The sequence below is a fragment of the Geotrypetes seraphini genome, chromosome 1 (assembly GCF_902459505.1).
Source record: "Geotrypetes seraphini chromosome 1, aGeoSer1.1, whole genome shotgun sequence".
NCBI classification, from domain to species: domain Eukaryota; kingdom Metazoa; phylum Chordata; class Amphibia; order Gymnophiona; family Dermophiidae; genus Geotrypetes; species Geotrypetes seraphini.
In genome coordinates, this window is record NC_047084.1 from 194,051,627 (window position 1) to 194,075,549 (window position 23,923).

A 23,923-nucleotide genomic window follows, 5' to 3' on the forward strand; every position below is an offset into this window, starting at 1 on the left:
TGAGGCACGCTATCGAATGCTTTGCTAAAGTCCAGGTATATGATGTCCAGGGACTCGCCAACATCTAGCTTCCCCGTCACCCAGTCAAAGAAGCTGATCAGGTTGGATTGGCAGGATCTCCCCATAGTAAATCCATGTTGACGGGGATCCCATAGGTTCTCTTCATTCAGGATCGTATCTAATTGGTGTTTGATAAGAGTTTCCATTAGTTTGCTCACTATTGATGTGAGACTCACTGGTCTGTAGTTTGCCGCTTCTGTCTTGGAGCCTTTCTTGTGGAGTGGAATGACGTTAGCCTTCCTCCAGTCCAACGGGACGCTACCTGAACTAAGGGAGAGGTTGAAGAGCGCCGACAGCGGCTCCGCCAAGACATCACTCAACTCCCTGAGTACCCTGGGGTGCAGGTTGTCCGGTCCCATTGCCTTGTAAACCTTGAGCTTGGACTGTTGGGCGTAAATTTGAAATCGCTAAATGGGTCAACTGAATCAGCCCTTGTCTGTAACTGAGGGCCATGCCCCGGAGCTTCTCGGGTGAAGACAGAGCAGAAGTATTCATTTAACAGTTGGGCTTTTTCTGAGTCCTTTTCCACATAGTCTCCGTCTGGTTTCCTTAGACGTACTATTCCCCCTGAGTTTTTACTTCTGTCACTGATATACCTGAAGAATGATTTATCTCCCTTCTGGATGTTCTTTGCTAGAGATTCCTCCATGTTGAATTTAGCCTCCCTGACTGCTGTTTTGACGGCTTTTGACTTGGTCAGATATTCTGCCCTGGAGTCCTGTTCCCTTGATTGTTTGTAAGAGATGAATGCTTTTTTATTTTCTTTGATGAGGTCTGAGAGCTCCACAGTGAACCACTGTGGTTTATTGTTTCTACGGCGTTTACTTACTAGCTTAACATAACGGTTTGTCGTACTTATGCCATAAAGGTATTTAAATGTCTTTATCATATCTCTCCTCTCCCACCTTTCCTACAAAGCATTTATATTATGATCTTTAAGTCTTTCTCCATATTTTATGCTGTAGACCACCAACCATTTTAGTAACTTTCTTCTGAATTGAAAGTGCAGTCTCCAGAATTGAATACAATATTCTAAATGAGGCCAAGATAAAGAGAGCTAATGGAGATGGGTTTGGTGCCTAGGGGCAGAGATTCGGAAAAATTACAGCAATGAACTGAGTGTCCCTGAACATTCTGGAGGTAAATAAGTGGTCCACACAAACAAAATGGTTGGGAACCTGTGAGCTAAATGAAAGTATGTACATAATTTTCACTTTCAAAATTACTCATGGGAAGTACAAACATATACACACACATGCATTTACACCTGGTATTTATTGTGTAAAAATTTTCCAGTTTAGTTTCGGCACATACAGACCTAATGGATAAACTCCAAACTCCATTCCACCCTTGCCCTCAAGAATGCCTCCGCTAGGGTCAGATAAACCTATTCATAAACAGGGTATATTATGTATCTGTTTACTTTGACCAGTTTTATAAATGGCAATGTGTGTGTGTAAAACTGTTTCCATTGCTAAAAGGCTAGTTTGCCTATGGAAATAAAGAACAAATAGTGAAGGAAACTCTGGTGTCCAATCACCTTTATTGCATCTCATGACTCGACACGATCACGTTTCGGCCCGCCCATCCACAGATCTAGGCGAGGAACAATGGCAACTTACTTAATAGCAACAGATAATACATACAAACAAAGTACAACAAATCTAAAAAGACATCGTTAAAACATATAATGCACTTGGCCTGAGTTTAAGAATTTTACAGGCCTTTCTCCTACTTACTACTCCCCAGAGTCTCAAAAAGGTCCTAAACAGATCCAAAGAAACCTTTTATTGAACAGTCTTCTCCTCAATCAAATATATGCAAATTATATATGAAGTTCACAGGTTGCTGTTAAAACTATCTTTAATGCTGAGCCTCTATAACCTCTTCCTTAGAACCAGGCTTACTGAGGGTTAGACACTAGGCCAGCATTCCTCCCCTCAAGGGTCACCAGTGGAGTCTGATTTCTAAGAAAGTCCTCAGAGTACAGTCTGGATGTTGGGTGGTTTTTTTTAAATGGTCAAAAAAGATAAATATACTAAAGGTGCACACGTCTAGAAAGGTTATTTTTGGGTGGGGGGGGGGAGGAAAGGAGGATAAATGGCCATTTTCTCTACCTGATTTTTGGATGTACTTCACAATATACCTTATAAATCAAAGTAACCTTTTTTCCCCCAAAAAAGGAGGAAAAAAGATTGCCTCAAATATAAACCAGGCAGGTTTAATATTCACGTGCAGTACCTTGCCTTGCCCTGCCCTGTCAGGCTTTGCACCCTATTCCCCCTCCCTTGCTCTCTCCCCTGCCAATCTCTGCACTCAGCTCCCCTCCATCCCTGGTTCTGTACTCTTTGCCCCCTCCCTCCCAATGCCTTGCAGGCCTCCACCAAGCCTGTCGTGAGACCTGATAGTCCAGTGGTGGCCGGGACAGGAGGGATTCCTCCCACTTCTTGTCCCAGCCCGATTATAATTATTTTTATCTCATTCCCGCCTCCCCCACATACCTTAAATATCTCTGGTGGTCCAGCAGTGGCTGGGACAAAGGAATCCCTCCTGCCTCAGCCCGATTCTAATTATTTTTATCTCCCTCCTACCTCCCCTGCATACCTTACATATCCCTAGTGGTCCAGCGGTGAATTGCGGCAGGAGCGACCTTCCTTCGCTCCTGCCCATGCAGAACTGCTAATTAATTGGCTGCCACGATTTCTCATGGGATCACGAGAACTCATAGCAGTCAATCCGCTAGCAGCTCTGCATGGACAGGAGCAAAGGAAGGTCTTTTCTGCCCATGCAGAGCCGCTAGCAGATTGGCAGCTATGAACATGGCACTTAGACACTTGATTTTTAAGGCACCTTTAACTTATATAAGTGGTGCCTAGTGACTGGCACCACTTTATTGAACTGCCCCCCACCCCCGGTAGGCATCACTAGGTTTCATAAAAATGCAAGAGAGGGTGTACATGTGGTCAAAGCATGAATGGCCCATAGGCATGTCTCCCAATTATGTGCATAGCTTATAAAATGCTATAAACTATGCATATCACTTGGCACACCTCGGAGCAGCAGCATAACACCTGCCACTGACACAGTACAAGAGGGACCCAATGAGGTCCCGACCATCTTGCACCTTGACATACCAAAATCTGAAGATCCACTAGAAATCAATGTTCATAAACAAATAGACTTTCAACCCCACCATCCTACAGCACAAATAACCAAGCTTTTAGAGGTCTACAAGTTCAAAGATCACTTATACAATATAACAGACCCTATTCTATAATGTGCACCTAAAGTGTTCTCATGTCATGCAATGGAGACATTCACTGGGGGGGGGGGGGGCAGCATGGATGAATCATGGAAATTCCCACTATTTAGATAAGAGTGTGGTACAGTGGTTAAAGCTACAGCCTCAGTACCCTGAGGTTGTGGGTTCAAAACCATGCTGCTCCTTGTGACCCTGGACAAGTCACTTAATCCCCCCATTGCCTCAGGTACATTAGATAGATTGTGAGCCCACTGGGACAGACAAGGAAAAATGCCCGAATACCTGACTAAATTTATATAAACTGTTCTGAACTCCGCTGGGCGAATGGTATAGAAAATTGAATTTAAAAAATATTTATGCATGTGCTTTATAGAATTCCTTTCTTTTACTCATGCAACTACCGCATTGAGATATGATAGTTTACATCAGTCATAGACATGGCATGAGTGGCTGTACCTAAAGTTTGGCGCATAACTGGGTATTCACGCTAGCATTCTACAACAAATTGGGTGCACTTATGTTCCATTATAAAATACTAGCTTAGTGCCCTAAGTTTTAGCACTTGGGTTTCAGTGCCCATTTATAAATTGACCCCCTAAAACTCTGCAGTCTTAAGCAGGAGCAGAAATTGCAGCAAATACCTCTTCCATCTGGATAATTACAGAATATTTTCTTGCCAAAGCTCAGAAAATCAACTCACCCCAGCCTCTTTTAAGTCTGCAAGTTGTTGTAAAGATTTTTGTGAACTGAGTATCCGCGGCGAGAAGAACATTTCTTGAACGTTTTGGGGAGGTATGTGGCTCCTCCAGCTCCTGCGCTGTTGAAGAACAGGAGAATAAATATTTGGAGTACATATTTTAATATTCAAATCCAACAAAGTGTACCACAAGCCAAATAAGTCATGTGTACAACATTCCACATTGCTTTGATTTCTCCCTGGATGTGGTCAATCTCTGTATCCCTTAGTAACTCCTTGAATATCTCTATAATTCTTCTTTCACACTGGAAGTGTAGAAAATGGCGTGTAGATGAGTGAAACAAAGTCATGCTTTAAGGCAGTGGTCTCCAACCTTTTTCATATAAAGGGCCACAATGTGAATATGAGAGAGCTCTGAGGGCCACCATAAGATTTCAAGCTTACTCATCATTGAAAATTCTGTTTTTATCATGCACTCTTCTGTGTTTTAGCAATACTTTGGCGTGGTTTCCACCGTTTTTTGAACACATTTCATGGTTTCTCTATCTTTTTCATATTACTGCAGTACACATGCATCTAAATATAATCCTGACCTTTGACCTGTCCTACAGCTGTATGTACATGTAGCGTAGGCATAGTGGCTCCTACACTTTCCCTATGCCATTTATGCCCAGCCTTTTTTTAGACATTTAATGCACTGAACAGGCAAGTTTGAACTTAACAAATTTGCAGGACTTGAAGAATATTTCAGCCAACTGATTGAGGATCTACAATGGAGGACTTCAGGAGCCATTCGTCAGAGACCAATGCTTTAAGGAATACTTTTTTTTAAAAAAAATTATTTATTTATTTATAAATTTCCAAATTTCCAATTCAGGATTTAACTTGTACAGAAAGCGATTTACAGCAAAGAAAAACTTTTTTCCCCAAGTTATATAAGAAAATAAGTATTGCTTAATTGACTCAAGTCCACAATAAGATCCAAGATGTAATACAAACGGAATAATAAGAAAATGTTAACATAAGAAGCATGATATATGATTAACTGATATACAGGCATCTAATACATTTAAAGCCGCTCGTTTCTTTTCTTTCTCTAGGGAGGATAAAGAAAGAAAAGTCGTTAGCTGATATGGCTCAAAGAAAACATATTTCTGAGAATTATGTTGTATTATGCACTTGCATGGGTGACGAAGATAAAAAGTCGCCCCAAGAGCTAATACTCCAGGTTTTAATAAAAGAAATTATTTTCTACGCTTTTGTGTGTCTCTTGCCAAGGCAGGAAACATTTGTATCTTAAAATCAAGAAACTTTTTCTCTTTATTTTTAAAGAAAAGTCTCAAAAGCCAATTTTTGTCCAATGTAAGCGCTAAGGTTACTATTAATGTTGCAGATATGGCACTTTCTTTATCTGATAGTTCAAGTAAAGCAGATACATCAATTAGTCCTTGATTTCTTTCCTGTTGTTGATTCTGATTTTTATTTGGCAAGTAATAAACCTGGGTGAATGGAGGCAATGAATCTTCAGGTACTTCTAATATCTCCAACAAATAACGTTTTAACATATCTCTTGGGGTAACTGTTGAGATTCGAGGAAAATTAATCAGGAATACTTTGATATATTTTTTAGACAGCAAAATGTGAAAAATGTACAAGGCTGTGAAGACTTTGACAAAGCACTGTACCGTCTACATACAAGACCAGAAAATTTTAAATAAACAAATAATTTTATCTAGCTCTCCTATTGAATGATAAAGGATACTCAAATGCATACATGATAATTTTGTTGCAGAAACAGGAAATTTAAGACAAATTGTACAAAATTCTACAGGAGAATAGAAACATAACACTTTTATCCTTTCCTGTCACCTGGTTCAACAAATAAATTTTTCTTCACAGTTAAAGTTCTCTCTGTATTAAGGAAGCTCTTCTTCACCCAGAGAGTGGTGGAAAACTGGAACGCTCTCCCAGAGGCTATCATAGGGAAAAACAATCTCCAGGAATTCAAGGCAAAGTTAAACAAGTTCCTAATGAATAAGGTCGTACGCTAGTAAGGCTAGTCTCAATTAGGGCACTGGTCTTTGATCAAAAGGGCCGCCGCGTGAGCGGACTGCTGGGCGCGATGGATCACTAGTCTGACCCAGCAGCGGCATCTCTTATGTTCTTATTACTCTTATCTCTACATACAGTAGGTCAATGATAGCTCTGTAGGCTCTCACTTATTTGATTTCATGTCTTACAGATTCGAACTCAGGTAAGTCATATAAGCTAATTACATTTGTTATGATACGTATTATTCTTTCTAGTTAAAAAAAGTCTTTTTTTTCTTTTTAAGTTCTGTTGATCTCTATTTCCTGCCAAACAAAACAAACATGGTCCAATGTGATTCCCAAGCTTATCTAGTACTTTGTAATTGAAGCTTTTACAGAGCTCTACTATCTTCTAATGTTCTGATTAGAACAATTGTGGAATCTTGTGGCTTTGTTAAATGTGTCTACTTAATGCTGGGGCCTTTAAGCTGGTAGTCTCTCCATTTGTCACAAGCAATTTAGTAATGGAAGGGAAGTATTGTGCATGAAAAATGGCTGAAACTTGAGGGCGATCCTATCTGATTATACTGAAGCCAAATAGATAGAAAAGGTGACAACAAAAGCCAGACACATAGGGCCAGATGTACAAAGCTCTAAACACGAAGGTAAAAAATACCGTGGTGATATTGATTTTTTCTATACTAACGATGCTCAACACTTTTGAATTTCTTCACAGTTTTCTAATCATTAATTATTTAAAACAAGTATTTTCAACCTAATTGTTTGTTATAGTAGCAGTATTATTTAATGATATCAGATGCCACACTGGTATTTGACTTTCTAATCATTGATCATTTAAAAAAGGCACTTTCAATTCACTGGATTGTTACAGCAGCAGCAGTATTCAATGATATTTAAGTCGGGCCTAGAGGTGGCCATCTTTGCAACACCGGTGAGAATGGAGTTTGAAAGGGCAATAAGTTTGAAAGGGCAATAAGTGTTTAGAGCACAAAGTGGAGCAATGTGTGAAATTGTTATGTTTAGATTTCAGATTGAGTGCCGATATCAATTGGTTTATCCTACTGCCCTGACACAGCGTAGCAAAACACTGGCTGGCCATTGTTGGCGGGATATTATTCACATTTTGTGATGGGAGACTGAATTTTAAGAAAATGTTGAAAATGCAATTATTTGTTAATGCCTTCATATGCTAATGCTATTTCCTGCTGAAGCCTTACCGTCCTGTAAATGTTTTTATGGGATTTTGTCTTTCCATCTTGTTGAATGAATTTGAAAAAAGGTTTTAATAATGATACTGTTAGTTAATGTTTTATTGTGTTTGTTCATTGAAACATGCTTTAGTATTTTTAATATGGATCCAAGATGGCCGACGGTCCCGGACGCTGAGTAGCACGCCGGAGAAGACTGATTGAAAAATTTTCTTTTTGGAGCGATTACTTACTTGAGATGCCGAAGAGGAGAGGCCGCAGTGCCGCTGGAGCCTCGCGGCGTTCAGCGGTCCCCTCTTTCGGCAATATTGAAGAGCTCCTGCGTCGGATGCAGGATATCCCGGCAGCGTCGGCATCCCCCCCGCTGGAGACGCCTCAGAGAGGCGGAAATGAGGTGATCTCCTTGGGGCTAGAGACTACGCTCAGCCCCGACGCTAGGGCACCTCCCCCACCTCCTCAGGTTACCAGCTCCCCACGAGTGGAGGAGCTCCCGGAAGGAGGCAAGCACCTACCCTCGGAGGCCAGGAAGAACAGAGAGGGGAGCGTGGAGATGGACTCCCTGAGTTTTCAGGTGAGTCCAAGAAGTACCGAGGATTTGGAAACATCAGGGATCATTTCAGCCCAGCAGAAGGATTGCCAGAATCAGCTGATAACCGGTGAGACTATTCCAATTCCCAATCTTTCATATGTTATTGAAAAACCCAGAGAAGTAACACTGGACTCAATCTGGGATTTAGTTGCTGACCTAGCCAAGTCTGTTAAACCCCAGCTTTTGCAGCTGGAAAATAAAATTACTCTTCAAGAAAATGATATAAAAAATATAAAAGTTGAAATTGATGAATCTAAGAACTCAATTGTGAATATACAACAGGAGTTAAAAGCATCAAAACAGCTTAATGAAGTAATGGTAAAAGATAACACAAGTTTGCGCAGAAAATTGGAAACTTTGGAGAACTTTTCTCGTAATAATAATCTCCGCTTGATTAATTTTCCTAAGATAGCCTCTGTGACACCTAGAGATATGTTGAAACGTTATATGGTAAAGATTTTGGGTATTCCAGAGGATACATTACCACCATTTACTCAAGTATACTACTTACCAATGAAAACTACTAAATTACCACTTAAACAACAGGAGGACAATCAACCACTTAATGTTTCAGCAATCTTGGAACTTTCGGACAGAGAGCTTGCATCTCCGGCAACATTGCTTCTTACGGTGGCTCTTGCACCAGATAAAAACTGGTTGCTTAGATTGTATTTTAGAAATAAAATGAAAGAATTTCTTGGACATAAAATATTAATGTTCCCAGATTTGGCACGGGAAACCCAGAGAAGAAGGCGATAATTTCTTTTGATGAAGCCAGGTGTTATATCTCTTGGAGGGACTTTTTTCCTACGACACCCTTGCAAATGTGTAATACAGTACCATATGAAGAAATATGTATTCTTTGAGCCATTCCAGTTGACAGCTTTTCTGGCAGGAACTCGACTGGATGAAGGGAAATCAAGCGAGGTGTAATTGAATAAATGATATCCTTCCTCAGCTAAGGGACTTTGTTTTCCTAATATTTGAATTGATATTTGTTAGCATCTGTTAACATGTCCGCCTCATCCTTCTTGGATCTAATTTAGAGAACTTGAGCTGAATTTAAGCTAAACAATTATTTTTATTTAGTTGATTATTATGTATTTTACCTATGAGTATTATTTTTCCTGCTTTTCTTCAACTTTCTGTACAAGTGGATACTTGATTTATAAAATGTAAAATTTGATAAATATAAAATTTAAAAAAAAAAAAAAGTATTTTTAATATGTATGCATAGTTTTTATGTGGTATATAAATTTTTAAATAAATAAATAATAAATAAATTAAAATGGTGATTATATATCCCTGTTGCTATTAAGAATTTAAGTCTTCTGGCACTTTTGTGAAGACAAGGAATAATCTAGAACAAGTTTGCTTCATGGACATTTACTTTAGACAAATGTTTTAAAATTAAAAAAAAGAATCTTGAAGAAGAAGAAAATGCAAGAGAGAGTTTATTCTTAGTATTTAATAAGAAGGTCAATAAAAGAAGGAGGTTTTTATGCCGGTGAGAATTCTCCCTAAGTTATAATCTGTCTGCACATTTACATTGGCAGCAGGTTGGAGGCTGAGGCTTTTCCTCCTATCTTTTTAAACGACCTTCTAATTTGAGTTTCAATGAAGAATTTTTCAATTTAAGGCAACCCTTTCTAGGGCTTGTCATAAGAGATGAGTATATTTTGTGGATATAGCTAGTGGGGTTCCCCAGGGGTATGCGCTGAGACTGTTGCTTTTTAACATATTTATAAATGATCTAGAGATGTGAATAACTAGCGAGGTCATTAAATTTGTTGATGGCACACAGGTATTACTACTAAAGCACTACCAGATGTACACAGCACTGTTTATGTATCCTAGTAGGCTCACGATCTAAGTTTTTCTTTTCTTTTTTTTTTGTACCTGGGGCAATGGAGGATAAAGTGACTTGTCCAGGGTCACAAGGAGCAGCAGTGGGACTTGAACCCAATTCTCCAGTCCACTGCACTAACCATTGTTAAATTACCAGAGGGCCTTACGAGTTTGGGAGACTGGGCATCAAGATGCCAGATGACATTTAGGACTGAATTCTATAAATGACAAAAAAATAAAAATAATTTGGTGTCAACTATATATTATGCTAAGCGCTCTTCTATAAATAGAGCTCAAAATTAGACACTGTTTATGGAATAGCAGCTAACTTTAGTCGTGCCCATTATTATTAGATAAACCTTGGTGCAAATCCACGCACCCAAAGAAAACACCATAAGTGGACTTGGGAAAATCCACTGCATTTTTCTAGGATAAACGGCATAAAATTTGTTTTACTGTTTTGTTATTTGGCCAGGTACTTGTGATCTGGATTAGCCATGGTTGGAAACAGGATACTGAGCTTGATGGACCTTTGGTCTGTCCTAGTATAGCAAGGCTTATGCTCCTATTTTTTTTATTCCAGATTCTCCAGGTACAGTTTAGAACTATTTTGTTCTGTAATTCTTTCTGTAAGCATACATCACACACAGTTCCCCATATTTGACAAGTTCACTTATTTTTTTCAAAGCCAATTTTACTTCAGTTTCAATTTACTGCCTTAATTAGATTGTAAGCTCTATCGAGCAGGGACTGTCTCTTGCATGTTTAATGTACAGTGTTGTGTGTGTCTGGTAGTGCTATAGAAATAATAAATTTTTGTTGTTTTTAATATTTTCCTAGCCTGCACTCTTCCGCTAATGCAAAGCTTTCTCATATACCCACTTATGATTCTGGAGGCTTAGATATCCTCATATTGCATCCCTCTCAGCAAGTCTTAATCCATCTTACAGAGCTGCTGTCTTCTGCGGAATTCAGACATTCAGCTCCTGTCTGCACTGTTCAGTTCTGCATGGAGTTGCTCATCAACTGTCAGTGTTTTTTTTTTTGCTGATAACAATCACATTTCTCAGCCACAGGCATACTACTGTGTTTAGTTAAAATTCTATGACACCAGTGCTAAATATAAAACAACAAATTAAGATGTGGAGCACCAACTCAAGTCTCATGCAACAAAACTCCTCAATATCAATTTCACAAGCACACAGGTATATAAAAAGCCTGTTAGTTCAGGAAGGAAAAGCCTCAGAACTGGCACTATTTCTGTGCTCATAAAAATTCAAAACATTGGCAAAAACCTTCCATCATTCCCCCCTTCCCCCTTTTTACAAAACCATAGTGTGATTTTTAGCACCGGCCATAGCGGTAACATCTCTGACGCTCATAGGAATTCTACGAGCGTCTGAGCTGTTACTGCCAATGCCGGCGCTACAAAGCGGTTTTAAATACAAATTTTTTTCATATGAGAAATTGTTTGACTTCTATATGTGGTGCACAAGAAATCGGGTCCTTCTGCTGGCAGCACGTGTTTCACAGTTAAATTACTGCTACATCTGAGATTCTTAGGACAAATGATTTTTTTTTTTAATGCAGTATTACATACTGAATCCTAAATGTGACGCTGATATGATAGAATTTTGTTGCATTAGTAATTTGAGACCAGTGCTGAATTTTACATATGTAATGTTCTACCATGTCTGGATGGCAGAGACCTCTAGTGGATCTACAAAAGTAATCTACCTTGACCTTTCCATGCCATTCTTGATTTCCAGAACATGGGAAGACTCTGCTCACCAGAGATGCAATTGTATGAGGAGTCATTTAGAAGGGAAGATCGAATGGCTATAAAGACCCAAACCAAGGGCAGTTTTTGGCTCACTAAGCCATGTACCACATGCTCTATGATGCTCTGACTGGCAACATCACTAACAATGAAATATAAAAGGAGCCAGGGACAGAAGGAGGCCTCTGAAAGAGAAGAAAGCATTGCCACTGGTCCTGGATGTGAAGAGGAATCGGTGTTCAACCTTGGAAGCTGAGCCAAAGGAAACTTGAGTTCAACAGAAGCACCTGTTTGTAGTTTATTCACATCCAGTAACTAGAAATACCAGGGGTTCAAACAGAATTGCATCTAGAAAGGCCGAAGGCAGAGCACCAGCCTGTGCCAAGGATTCAAAGAGCAAAGAAGAAGGGGTAAAAGGAGGAAGAAACTGGAATCCTCAGCATGGGATGATACTGTCAGTGCAAAGGGAGAAGAATTCCCTACCCCAAGATAGTGGGACTTCTGCTTCAGAGACTCACATCAATTAGTATCTCAGGCCAAATTCTTGCTTGGTTCCAGTCTTTTCTTTTCGGATCGCTCATCAAAAGATGTTTTCAACAATGCTTCATCCAAGCCCTATGTCTATAACATGGTATACCGCAAGGTTCGGTTCTGTCACCATTACTTTTCAATATTTTCATGGCCCCTCTTTTAGAATTCTACCAATCTATTGGCTTCTTGGCTTACGCTTAAACAGACGATATCCAACTTTTGCACCCACTGAACCATGAAAACGTCGCCGAAATAACCAACATAAATGAAAAACTTGAACAGGTTAAACTTTGGCTATACAATAATATGCTAGCGCTAAACATATCAAAAACCAAAATGATGCTTTTCCCGTGGAGGAACGGAATAGCATTGAGTGCCCCAATTAGAATAGATAACATTAATTTTTTTTTTTTTTTTTTTTAAATATATGTTTATTGAAAGTCAGAAAGGTCACAACTAGACATAATACAAACTGAACAGCATAAAGTACATAAAAAGTCCAAATATCAGTAAGAAACAACAAAGGCAGCAATCTCACCAGCCGAACCCAGCCAGAAACCCAAAGGAAGAGCAGAGCGAAAGAGCTCATTGCTGGGTGGCGGTGGAAGCTCATCAGGACAGAGAGAGGCAATGTATCAAACCAACCGATACAGTGGCCTTCCACCCTTTTGTTTTGAAATAATGAACCCCCAAGACATCCATCCACTCCGGTCGCCACCAGTCACACAAACGCACCCACTCCAAACACCCCAACACACACACCAGCACACTCCCCAAGCCCCCCCCCCATTCCCCCCGCGGTACCAAGAACCCTGCAAGCCCCCGCCAGGGACAAGTAGTCATCAAACCAAAGATGAAAGAACCATCACCCCCCCCTCCAGTCTCTCAAGAGAACACTAGATCTCGCAAGCTCTTCCACAGGGTAACATAATACTGTTGGGCCTTCTGCGGAGACCAAGCATAGGACCGAATCTCAAACTGAGCTAACTCCCAAAGTCTACCCCTCCACTGGGACAAAATACTAGATTTTCCTCTCCTGGAAGATAAATGGAGCTATGTAATCAGAAGGAAGCTGCACAAAGTTATTCTAGCTCTAGTCAGGCTAGAGGCTGTGAGTCGTTAAATAAAATCTGCATAGTTGGATATATGAATAATATTACTGTATACAGGTGGAATAGAGATTATCCCCTCAACATTCAGCCAGTAGCAATTGGTGTATTTTTAAGCACTGATCATTGCTAATTAGATACTGATGTTCAATTCCTGAATCTGACAGGACATGTGGGTTCCAGATGATATTTGCAAGTAGCTGGAACCCACATAAAACCTTTATGTGGTTAGCAGGGGTGTCAAAGTGCCTCCTCAAGGGCCGCAATCCAGTCGGGTTTTCAGGATTTCCCCAATGAATATGCATGAGATCTATTAGCATACAATGAAAGCAGTGCATGCAAATAGAATTCATGCATATTCATTGGAGAAATCCTGAAAACCCGACTGGATTGCGGCCCTTGAGGAGGCACTTTGACACCCCCGGGTTAGAGGTAACATGCAATGGTATTGCCATTGAATACTGGCAGCCAGCCTGCTGAGTGTGATTTAAATGGGCAGAAGCCTTTCCTGCACACCATAGATCAGGGGTGGGCAACTCTGGTCCTCGAGGGCCGGAGTCCAGTCGGGTTGTCAGGATTTCCCCAATGAATATGCATGAGATCTATTTGCATGCACTGCTTTCAATGCATATTCATTGGGGAAATCCTGACTGGATTCCGGCCCTCGAGGACCAGAGTTGCCCACCCCTGCCATAGGCTCTAGAATTGCTTGACACTCCTGATCTAATATTTCAATTTGCTTACATTTTAAATCACTTTCCCCTTATGGCTCACACTGATAAAACGAATAGAAATATTTTAATGCATATATCATAAACTTCATTCTGTTTATAAACATATATAACGGCAATGTATAGCATTTACTTGTACATAAATGCTTAAAACACTAACAAACGAAATTCTCAGCCACCACAAGTAACTTGACCTAAATCTTATCTACAGCCTTAGCACAACCACACATTCTATTAACTTCCCAATTATCTCATTCAAGCCCCTCCGACACTTTTCATCTTCCTATCAATACTGCCTGCTGTGATAACTATATTTAAGTTTTTTTCAAGCTTTAACAGATAGTTTAATGTATCGAAGCACAACAAAAATGTTTATAGCTGCATCCTGCAGCTGCTATTAAAAGAAGCATCTATTTGTTGTGTTATCTGCTGGTAGAACTTTCAGTGATGGATTTTTCATTGTGTTACATTACAATCAAAATTTCAGTCTAAATTGGATGAAAGGCACTACTTACTTTGCTTCCTTTTTTCTGAGGCATGGCCCCCTTTGTAGAGAGAGTTCCTTGTAATTCCTCCCTGGATTTTCAGTGCGTCCATCTGATTGAACGACGACAGCCTTTCTTCTACACCTATTTCTGTTTACTTACATACCAGAATCTGCATGATCAGATAATAACTTAGTTACAAACTCTAATTGCAAAGTTACAGATAAAACCAGTTTCCAAAACAAAAGAAAATGAAAATAAAAGCAAACCACAAGGAAGATACCGCCCCCCCTCCCCCCCCAAAAAAAAAATCTAATTAATAATTTGAGTTGAATTCCTTTGCTTCTGCCAAGGGTTTGATGTTTGGCTGGAAAGTCATGGAAAACTAATAAATATATTCAGAAAATAAAGGAACTATGCTAAAGAAGGGGCGTGAGCAGAATGCAAATGCCAATGGATTTCCAACCACATCAGGGAACCAAACTGCCCGGAATGCTTACATGAATGAGATTGATTTGCATAGGTTGGAGGCCCAGTTAATACAACTCTGTCTCATATCAATTCAGTGTGAATATCCAGATAATCAGACCAATTTGCTGTGCTTCCAGGACACTAGAAAATAAAATCTTTGCTAATAAATGGTTGTGTCTAAAATGTGAATGAAGGATCCGTCCTAATAAAAGCATGGGTGTGTAAAAGCATACCTAGGAACTGGGCATGTCCACTGCGGTGGTGCAAGGGTAAACACATTCCTTTAGTATAAGAAAGGTATGAGCTTGTGTTGGGTTACAGGCCAGACTCAAACATTCATAGCCATAGCAACATGCTGTAGCTTTTTATTTGTCTCCTGGATAATACTAATTACAAAGCCTTCCTTCCTTCCAGTGTTAAATCAACAGATTCTGACTGAAGTCACAATAGGGCCAAGTTAGCAGAGACAAGAGACTGCATTTTCGGCATGTCATCGGCCTCTTACATATATCATGCCCATGAGGAACTAGTCAGTAGAGCAATCAGAAGCCACACGAATTCATGAGTTCCAGTCCTGTTTTCCTATTGATTTACTGGTAAGAACATAAGAATAGCCTTACTGGGTCAAGACCAATAGTCCATCAAGCCCAGTTCTCATGGTGGCCAATCCAGGTCACGAGTATCTGGCCAAAACCCAAGGAGTAGCAATATTCCATGCTACCGATTCAGGGCAAGCAGTGGCTTCCCCCATGTCTTTCTCAATAAAAGACTATGGACTTTTCCTCCAGGAACTTGTTCAAACCTTTCTTAAAACCAGCTACGCTATTCACTCTTACCACATCCTCTGGCAATGCGTTCCAGAGCTTAACTATTCTCTGAGTGAAAAAAAAAATTTCCTCCAATTGGTTTTAAAAGTATTTCCCTGTAACTCAAGGGTGTCAAAGTCCCTCCTTGAGGGCCACAATCCAGTCGGGTTTTCAGGATTTCCTCCATGAATATGCATGAAATCTATTAGTATACAATGAAAGCAGTGCATGCAAATAGATCTCATGCATATTCATTGGGGAAATCCTGAAAACCCGACTGGATTGCGGCCCTTGAGGAGGGACTGACACCCCTGCTGTAACTTCATCTGTGAAATCCTGAAAACCCGACTGGATTGTGGCCCTCGAGGAGGGACTCTGACATCCCTGCTGTAACTTCATCCAGTGTCCCCTAGTCTGTAATTTGTGACGGAGTGAAAAATTGATCCACTTATACCCATTCTACTCCACTCAAGATTTTGTAGAATTCAATCATATCTCCCCTCAGCCATTTCTTTTCCAAGCTGAAGAGCCCTAACCATTTTAGTCTTTCCTAATACCAAAGGAGTTCCATCCCCTTTACCAGGGGTGTCCAATGTCAGTCCTCGAGGGCCGCAATCCAGTCGGGTTTTCAGGATTTCCCCAATGAATATGCATGAGATCTATTAGCATACAATGAAAGCAGTGCATGCAAATAGATCTCATGTATATTCATTGGGGAAATCCTGAAAATCTGACTGGACTGCGGCCCTCGAGGACCGACATTGGACACCCCTGCCCTTTACCATCTTGGTCGCTCTTCTTTGAACCTTTTCTAGTGCCACTATATCTTTCTTGAGATGAGACCAAAATTGAACGCAATACTTCAGATGAAGTTGCACCATGAAGTGATGCAGGGGCATTATAACATTCTTAGTCTTGTTAACCATCTAATTCCTAGCATCCTATTTGCTTTTTTTGGCCACCGCCACACATTGGGCGGAAGATTTCATCATATTGTTTACAATGCCACCCAGATCTTTTTCTTGGGCGCTACAGTAATTCACTGAGAACCAAAAAGCCACAGTACACCAGGCCATGAGCTTTGCCCATCCTCTTAACCACCTCCATAGAAGGCAAGTTAGCATTTTCATGAACTAGATATAATCTCTCCTGTAAAGAGATCAAACTTAAACATTGGACTATGATGCAGTCATTTTGGCATAATGCAGCAAACAGTTCTTATCCATGGCTAAACAGCCCGCACCTTATACAGTCCCCCATTTAAATATAACACTATGTACAACACTCTTTGCTCAATATCTCACATTTCTTCAGTTTTCATAATACTAAATAAATTCTAATCACTTTTAATTTACAGTACTTCCTTCCTACCAAAGGAAATCTCCTCAACATAACCAGTGTAAGGGCTTCTTGAACATCAGAGGGGAGGTTACGTTATCTAAGGAAATACTTTTTTACCGAAAGAGTGGTAAATGCGTGGAATAGTCTCCCGGTAGAGGTAGTAGAGACAAAGACTGTGTCTTCTGAATTGAAGAAAGCACAGGACAGGCACATGGGATCTCTTATGGAGAGGAGGAAATAGTGGATGCTGCAAATGGGCAGACTGGATGGGCCATTTGGCCTTTATCTGCTATCATGTTTCTATATTTATTCACAATGACCTGTGCAATAGTTTTCCTCAGGTTTCTTCCTCTGTTTCCCTTACTCTATGTACTATTCCCCCCTAAAATAGGATGACAGACAAATGCTGAAAATAAATTTAAGGTACAACAAAGGAGTCGTGAGGAGATGTCAATAATTCAGCCACGAGTGTACAGTTCAAAGTTCACTTTATTGATAGTAGCACTGCGAGGACTCAAACACTGACAGCGTTTTGGCATCTACGCCTTTGTCAAGAGTCTCAAAGGTTGGTAGTTCTATCACATAAATAGAACATTCAATAAAGGTCAAATTTAGAAGCGAGCAGGAAAATATCTGGTGTCCAAAGTGAAGCTGAGGGTCACAAGTGAAAATAAATTTAACATCTTATTAAAATAATACCTTTTTGAGTTTTCCAAAGATGTATGACTTCTGCTGATTTCTCCAACATTCACCACCCCTTTCCCTTAAATTCAGATAAGTGCCTTTGATAACTTTGCTTGTATTTTCACTGGATGTTCAGTTGCTCTTTTGTAAACTGCCTAGAACTGAAGTGGTGTGGTAGTATACAAAAATAAAGAAATAAAGACCATACTCTGAAAAAAGAAATAATACCGCAAGTCTCAAACTCCACCTCTCACTAAAGCCAACTACCCCAAACAAATAACCTTACCCATTTCTTACTCTTTTTGAAAATGACCAATTTTTTTTTTTTTTGTAAGTTCTTGTTGTAATACATCTTGGATAATTCTTTTGTAATCCGCCTTGAACTGCAAGGTAATGGCGGAATAGAAATCCCTAATGTAATGTAATATATACACATACACAGTACACAGTAAAACCTTGGTTTGCGAGCATAATTTGTTCCAGAAGCATGCTTGTAATCCAAAGCACTCGTATATCAAAGCAAATTCCCCCACAAGAAATAATGGAAACTCAGATGATTTGTTCCACAACCCAAAAACTTTAATACAAAATAATATACGTACTTGTATTGCAAGATCTCGCTCATTTAGAACAGTCACTACACTCCCGCAGCGTCAGAGAGAGAAGAACCATCGGCTCAGTTGTGATGTGTGTATACTGTATGTACTTGCATTGCAAGACATTGCTTGTATATCAAGTTAAAATTTAATAAAATGTTTTGCTTGTCTTGCAAAACACTTGCAATCCAAGGTTTTACTGGATCAATGAGGAATTGTGCTATATGTTCCAGGAGTTATATACTCTGACAGCTGAATCTGATGATTCTGACAGGTGAATCTGATGATTCACCTGAAATTCATGTTTGTATGTTATATGAAATTTATGTCTACACGCCTATACAGTCATGATTTGAATTGAGACAAGAGTTGAAATTTTGCTTGTGCACGTGATTAGCAATATATAGACATTGAATGGACGTTTATACTAATCACTAACCTGTTGATATTTTTTTAATATTCCAAGTAATAATTGTCATGCACCTTTTTACAGAGTCAACAGGAAGGGCTTGATAAATCAGATGTCCTTTATTCTTTCAGTCACTACTTTTTGGAGAGTTAATATCCTGCCACATAGCTTTGACCAATATCTCCAAAGCCTGGAAGATCTATTGGGACAGAAACTTTCCTATCTAAAACCTCCAACTTTCCTATTGCATCAGCAGAGTCCAAATACTATTCAGAACCTTTTCCATGAAAACAGCATATACAGTGAGAGAAGAGACTAGGCAGGGCATGAAGGACAAATGAATGGAAGCAGTGTGGGATGAGCTACCACTGATCTCTGGCTGCAAGCTTGGGAGGAGTTATGTACCCCTTACACTATTTAAACCTTTGGAAAAAAAAAAAAGTCAGGTATTACATTTTGAAATGTTAAACACTCCTCTATATCCAGACTTCACTATTCTATTTATTCCATGGATATGGGAGTAACTTTTCATAAATCACATCATTTACTGTTCCCTACCTTGACAAACACACCTGCAACCTCGACACATCTTTGCAAAAATGTAAAATATCTTATTCCTTTTCCAGAAAGTTGTGCTTGCATTTTTCCTACTCTTACTTTCATACACTCGTAGCTAAAGCCTAAATACCTGCATTTTGTGCAAATATATTTTAGGCATCTTGTTAATCTTATCTGGCTTTCAGCCCAATGCTTCATTTCAAATACAAAGCCTACAACTACATTTTTAAAATTAGCAGATCAGCATCTTTTCAACAAGAATCAAGCTACCGTAATCTATTTCTTAGGCTGCTGCTGTTTTCAGCTATTACATAACATGGAATTAAATAAACTATAGTAAATTATTCCATCTATGGGGGTGCAATTATGGATGAGTTAAACTAATCTGTTACTTAGCTATGAGTTTAACACACATTTATGTAACTCTTTCCTGCCTAGATCAGTATTAGGTACGGTTTTTCATAAAAAATATTTGTATTTGTTAGTGGGTCCATAGTCTAATTTCTATTGGGTGACTGTTTGCAAAATGAGTCCACATACGCCATACTTCGCTGGCATATAATTTATTTAAGAGCCCTTTAATTACAGTTTAGGGTGTGCTAATGACCATTAGTGCATGCTAAATTCTGTGCACCCTATTTAATACTTATGGGCCATATGGTACTTAGTGCATGCTAATGTCCATTAGTGCATACTAAGGACTGGCTCCTTTTACGAAGGTGCACTAGTGGTTTTAGCATACGCACTGGATTAGTGCACACTAGCCAAAAATCTACCACCTGCTCAAGAGGAGGCGGTAGTGGCTAGCGCACGGGGCATTTCAGCGTGCACTATTCCACGCGTTAAGGCCCTAATGCGCCTTCGTAAAAGGAGCCCTAAGTTTCACTAAAAGCACATAATTATACATTTTTATATCATTATTACAGTATGTTATGTTAATCAGGTTTTCTATTCTGCCTTTACTTATTCAGTTTAAGGTTGGATTACATTACAAGAGGTTGGGTCAGTTACCCAAAAAGTTACAATGGACAGTTTGACATGGACATTCAATATCCCTTGAAAATAGAATAAATATAAACAATAAAACAAGAAACATGTAATAACAAGAACAGATAAAAATTTAGTGCCAAACATCATTTTAAAGCTCTATAGTCCTCAACAAATGACAAAACTTTTTACACTCCTCCTAAAGGATAATAGAGATTTTTGAGCTTTCAGATTCTGGGGAAGCTGTTTCCAGATTTCTGGGACTATAATCCTAAAAGGCTGTTTTGTTACCCCCCCCATTGCATATATCTCATGTCCTCCCAATTTGGTAGGTCAAAAAGATATTGAAATTCTGAATGCAGGCTCTCCTTGGGATATAAAACCTCACCAAGTCTCTAAGGTACAATGATATAGAACAGGGGTGCCCAACACGTCGATCGCGATCGACAGGTTGCTCGCTCAGGCAACCCCAGTCGATCGCAGAGCGGGTTCCCTTCTTCCCTTCTCTTTTTTCCCCTCCTGACTGGCCTGCTCCTGAATTCTGCTGCTGCCTCCACTGCTCAACATTTTAAAAAAAACCGGCTTGGAGAATTTATGCTCCGGGGGCTAACGTGTGCTTGTACCGGCTTCCCTTCTCTTCCCTCTGAAACCGGAAGTTATGTTGGGGGGTGGGGGGGGTGAGAGAAGGGAAGCCGGCATGCACATGTTAGAGCCCAGTTCGCGGGCTAAAGCGGGAGACAGGTCAGTGAACCTTGCGATTTGCTCTTCTTGCTGCCAGGTCCTGCCTACTTTCTGTTTCCTCAAAGGCAGGACCCGGCAGCATTTCTCCCAATAGGTCGATCTTGGGCCGATCAGCCTTCCTCTCCCCGACGTCAATTCTGCCGTCGGAGAGGAAGTTCTGGCCAGCAGAACTTCCTCTCCAACAGCAGAATTGACATCGGGGAGAGGTATGCTGGTGGGCCTGAAGCAGGGAGAGCTTGGCCGGCGGCCTGTTATCCAATAACAGTGGCAGTGGCTTGGGGGAGGGCAGGGAGGAGAAAGAGGGCAGGCAGGGAGACAGAAGGAAAGAAGAGAAACAGAAAAAAAGAAAGGGGGCATGAAGAGAGAAAGAGAGGGCAGGGAGAGAAGAAGAAAACGTTGGGGGGGGGGGGGAATGAGGTCAGGAGGAGAGGAAGCATACAGGCTAAAAGGGAAGAAAGATTGGATGCACAGTCAGAAGAAGAAAGTGCAACCAGAGACTCATAAAATCACCAGACAAGGTAGGAAAAATGATTTTATTTTAAATTTAGTAATCAAAATGTGTCTAAATTTATATCTGCCATCTATATTTTACAATATGGTCCCCTTTTACTAAACCGCAATAGAGGTTTTTAGCGCAGGGAGCCTATGAGCGTCGAGAACAGTGTTGGGCATTCAGCGCAGCTCTCTGCGCTAAAAACTGCTATCGTGGTTTAGTAAAAAGGGAGGGGGGTATATTTGTCTATTTTTGTATGGTTGTTACTGAGGTGACAGTGCATAGAGTCATCTGCTTTGACCTCTTTGAAAAACCCCGGAATAGGAATGATAATTAACAATTCTATGCGTACAGTGTGCGTTGTGTTTTTTAAAAATTTTATTGTTGGTAGATCATTTTGACTTGGTCATTTTAAAAGTAGCTCGCAAGCCCAAAAAGTGTGAGCACCCCTGATATAGAAGTATTTATTGATGTAAATTTAAATTGACAGCCAGATAATTGTGAGCCAGTGTAACCATGCTAAAGTAAAAATGAATATTCTCCAATCTAATTAATCTAAAAATCAAATCAAACAGCTAAATTTGGAAGCATTTGTTATTTATTTAATAAAGTTTTATTAAAATACCAACAAAAGTACAACAAACACATGCAAATACAGACTGTACAACCAACTTCATAGTTGCATCATCCAAGTAAGGTTGAATTAGGGTGACCAGGTTACCTATTCCAGAAGGGAGACTTTTTGGCCAGTCCTGGTTTTAAAATTATATCCCAAAGCAGTGTAATATTTATAGTCCATGATTCTTTCCAGAGAAGTGTGAACTGTGGACTTCTGCAGGATGGGGGGGAGTGTGTGTGTGTGGGGGGGGCACACCTAACTCCCACAGGGAAACAGTGTCAGGTTCTCTCCTTGGTTTAGGGTTGCTAGACTCCTAGCTATAAATCTATAAATGCCCGCTTACGACCCGGATGCCTCCCAGTTATGGGAGATTTTTTAAAAATGGAAGAGAATTGTTAAGTTACAAAAATAATTTGAGAAATCAATTTAATATTCTTCAGAGTATATGTTGTTCAATCTACCTTAGTAAAGGATTTGTTTGCTCTGAGAAGTAAAATTGAAAGGATGAAGACTATTGCAAGGAGCACTTATTAATTTTCTCAAATTACTATCTACTAAAGAAATTTTTTATGAAATAATTTATGGAGATTAAAGAGTCCTCAGCAGTCTCTACCTTCTATTTCAATAATATATTATTTGCCTTTAGCTTTAGATCAATCAGCAGAATCTAGTTGGGTGTTCTATGGACACTGTTATTGGAAAAATCTGAGTCAGATGATTTACCTTCCCCACCCAAAACGTTTTACAAAACCATAGTGTGGTTTATAGCACTGGCTGCTGCGGTAACAGCTCAGACACTCATAGAATTCCTATGAGCGTCAGAGCTGTTACCGCCATGGCCAGTGCTATAAACCTTGCTAAGGTTTTGTAAAAAGGGGGGTGGGGTTAGTTCCCACACCACTTTTGGTTATATTGACTTTGGATTGTGATACTGCTTTTTTTTTAATTTCATTATTAGGATGTTCCCAGATGTTACAAAAAAGAAAAGGTAGAAATAATTTCTTCTTAGACCTAAGCAGCAGTATTTTATTTGAAGCTTCCCTGTAAATATATAATTAATCACAAGTGTATAAAATGCTTTTTGTACTCTGCTCATTTTACTTCATTTCTAGCCAGAATATGTTAACTCTCTCTCAGGGTGAATTACCTATTGAGCTATTCTGAATATATATGATATATATGTACCTGTAGCAGGTATTCTCTGAGGACAGTAGGCCAAATATTGTCACATGTGGGTGACATCTGAGAAAACCTGGTACAGATGCTGCCAAAAGCGTATAGCTTTAAGAAAGTTCTGGTAGTTCCCACCAAGCATACATGTGTACCTTCTTGCCACATGAGCAAACGTGGGGTCCTCAGTAAAATGACATGGAGGGGCATTTTTGAAAAAAAACACTAAGTCCAACTTGAACATTTCCAGTGAATGGGCAAAGTTGGAGGTATAAAAAAGGCAAATTTTCAAATGGCAAACTACTGGATGTCCAAATATATATATAAAAAACAAAAAAAAAACCCCATCTACTCAGACATCGTGGCCATCATTAGGCTCTCCAAAATCCGGCGTCATAGCTTCTGTTCACATGGTCCTGGTAGAAATACACGATCTTCTGCCATGTTGAATCTTACTTCCCAGTGCTCCAGCGACTGGGTCGGATCCAAATGGCTCTTTTGAACATTGATAATTCCAGCCTAGATCCTGTAACAGCTGCACCCCTTGTATTACAGCTCTGTAGCCTTTGTCCCTGGATGCTGCTCTGTTTCGTGCAAGTATGCTGCTGCTGCCGCTACCATCATCACCTTGGTATAAAAGTGTGGGGTGCCATTGCTAACCCAGAGTGCTGAGAACTGGAAAGTCTCTCTAGTACAT

General features: G+C 39.9%; 1 protein-coding gene across 1 annotated transcript in view; it reads right to left on the reverse strand.

Moving 5' to 3' along the window:
• The window catches only part of LOC117359821, a 153,917-nt gene extending 138,926 nt beyond the window's left edge, over positions 1-14,991 (reverse strand). Inside the window, exons 1-3 of the mRNA XM_033943151.1 lie at positions 14,852-14,991; positions 14,382-14,523; positions 4,023-4,139 (exon numbers count right to left, since the gene is read on the reverse strand). Of these exons, the coding sequence (XP_033799042.1) occupies positions 4,023-4,139; positions 14,382-14,405 (141 nt within the window). The 5' untranslated portion in view covers positions 14,406-14,523; positions 14,852-14,991. The remainder of the gene's footprint in view (positions 1-4,022; positions 4,140-14,381; positions 14,524-14,851) is intronic.
• Between the last annotated feature and the right edge of the window lie 8,932 nt (positions 14,992-23,923).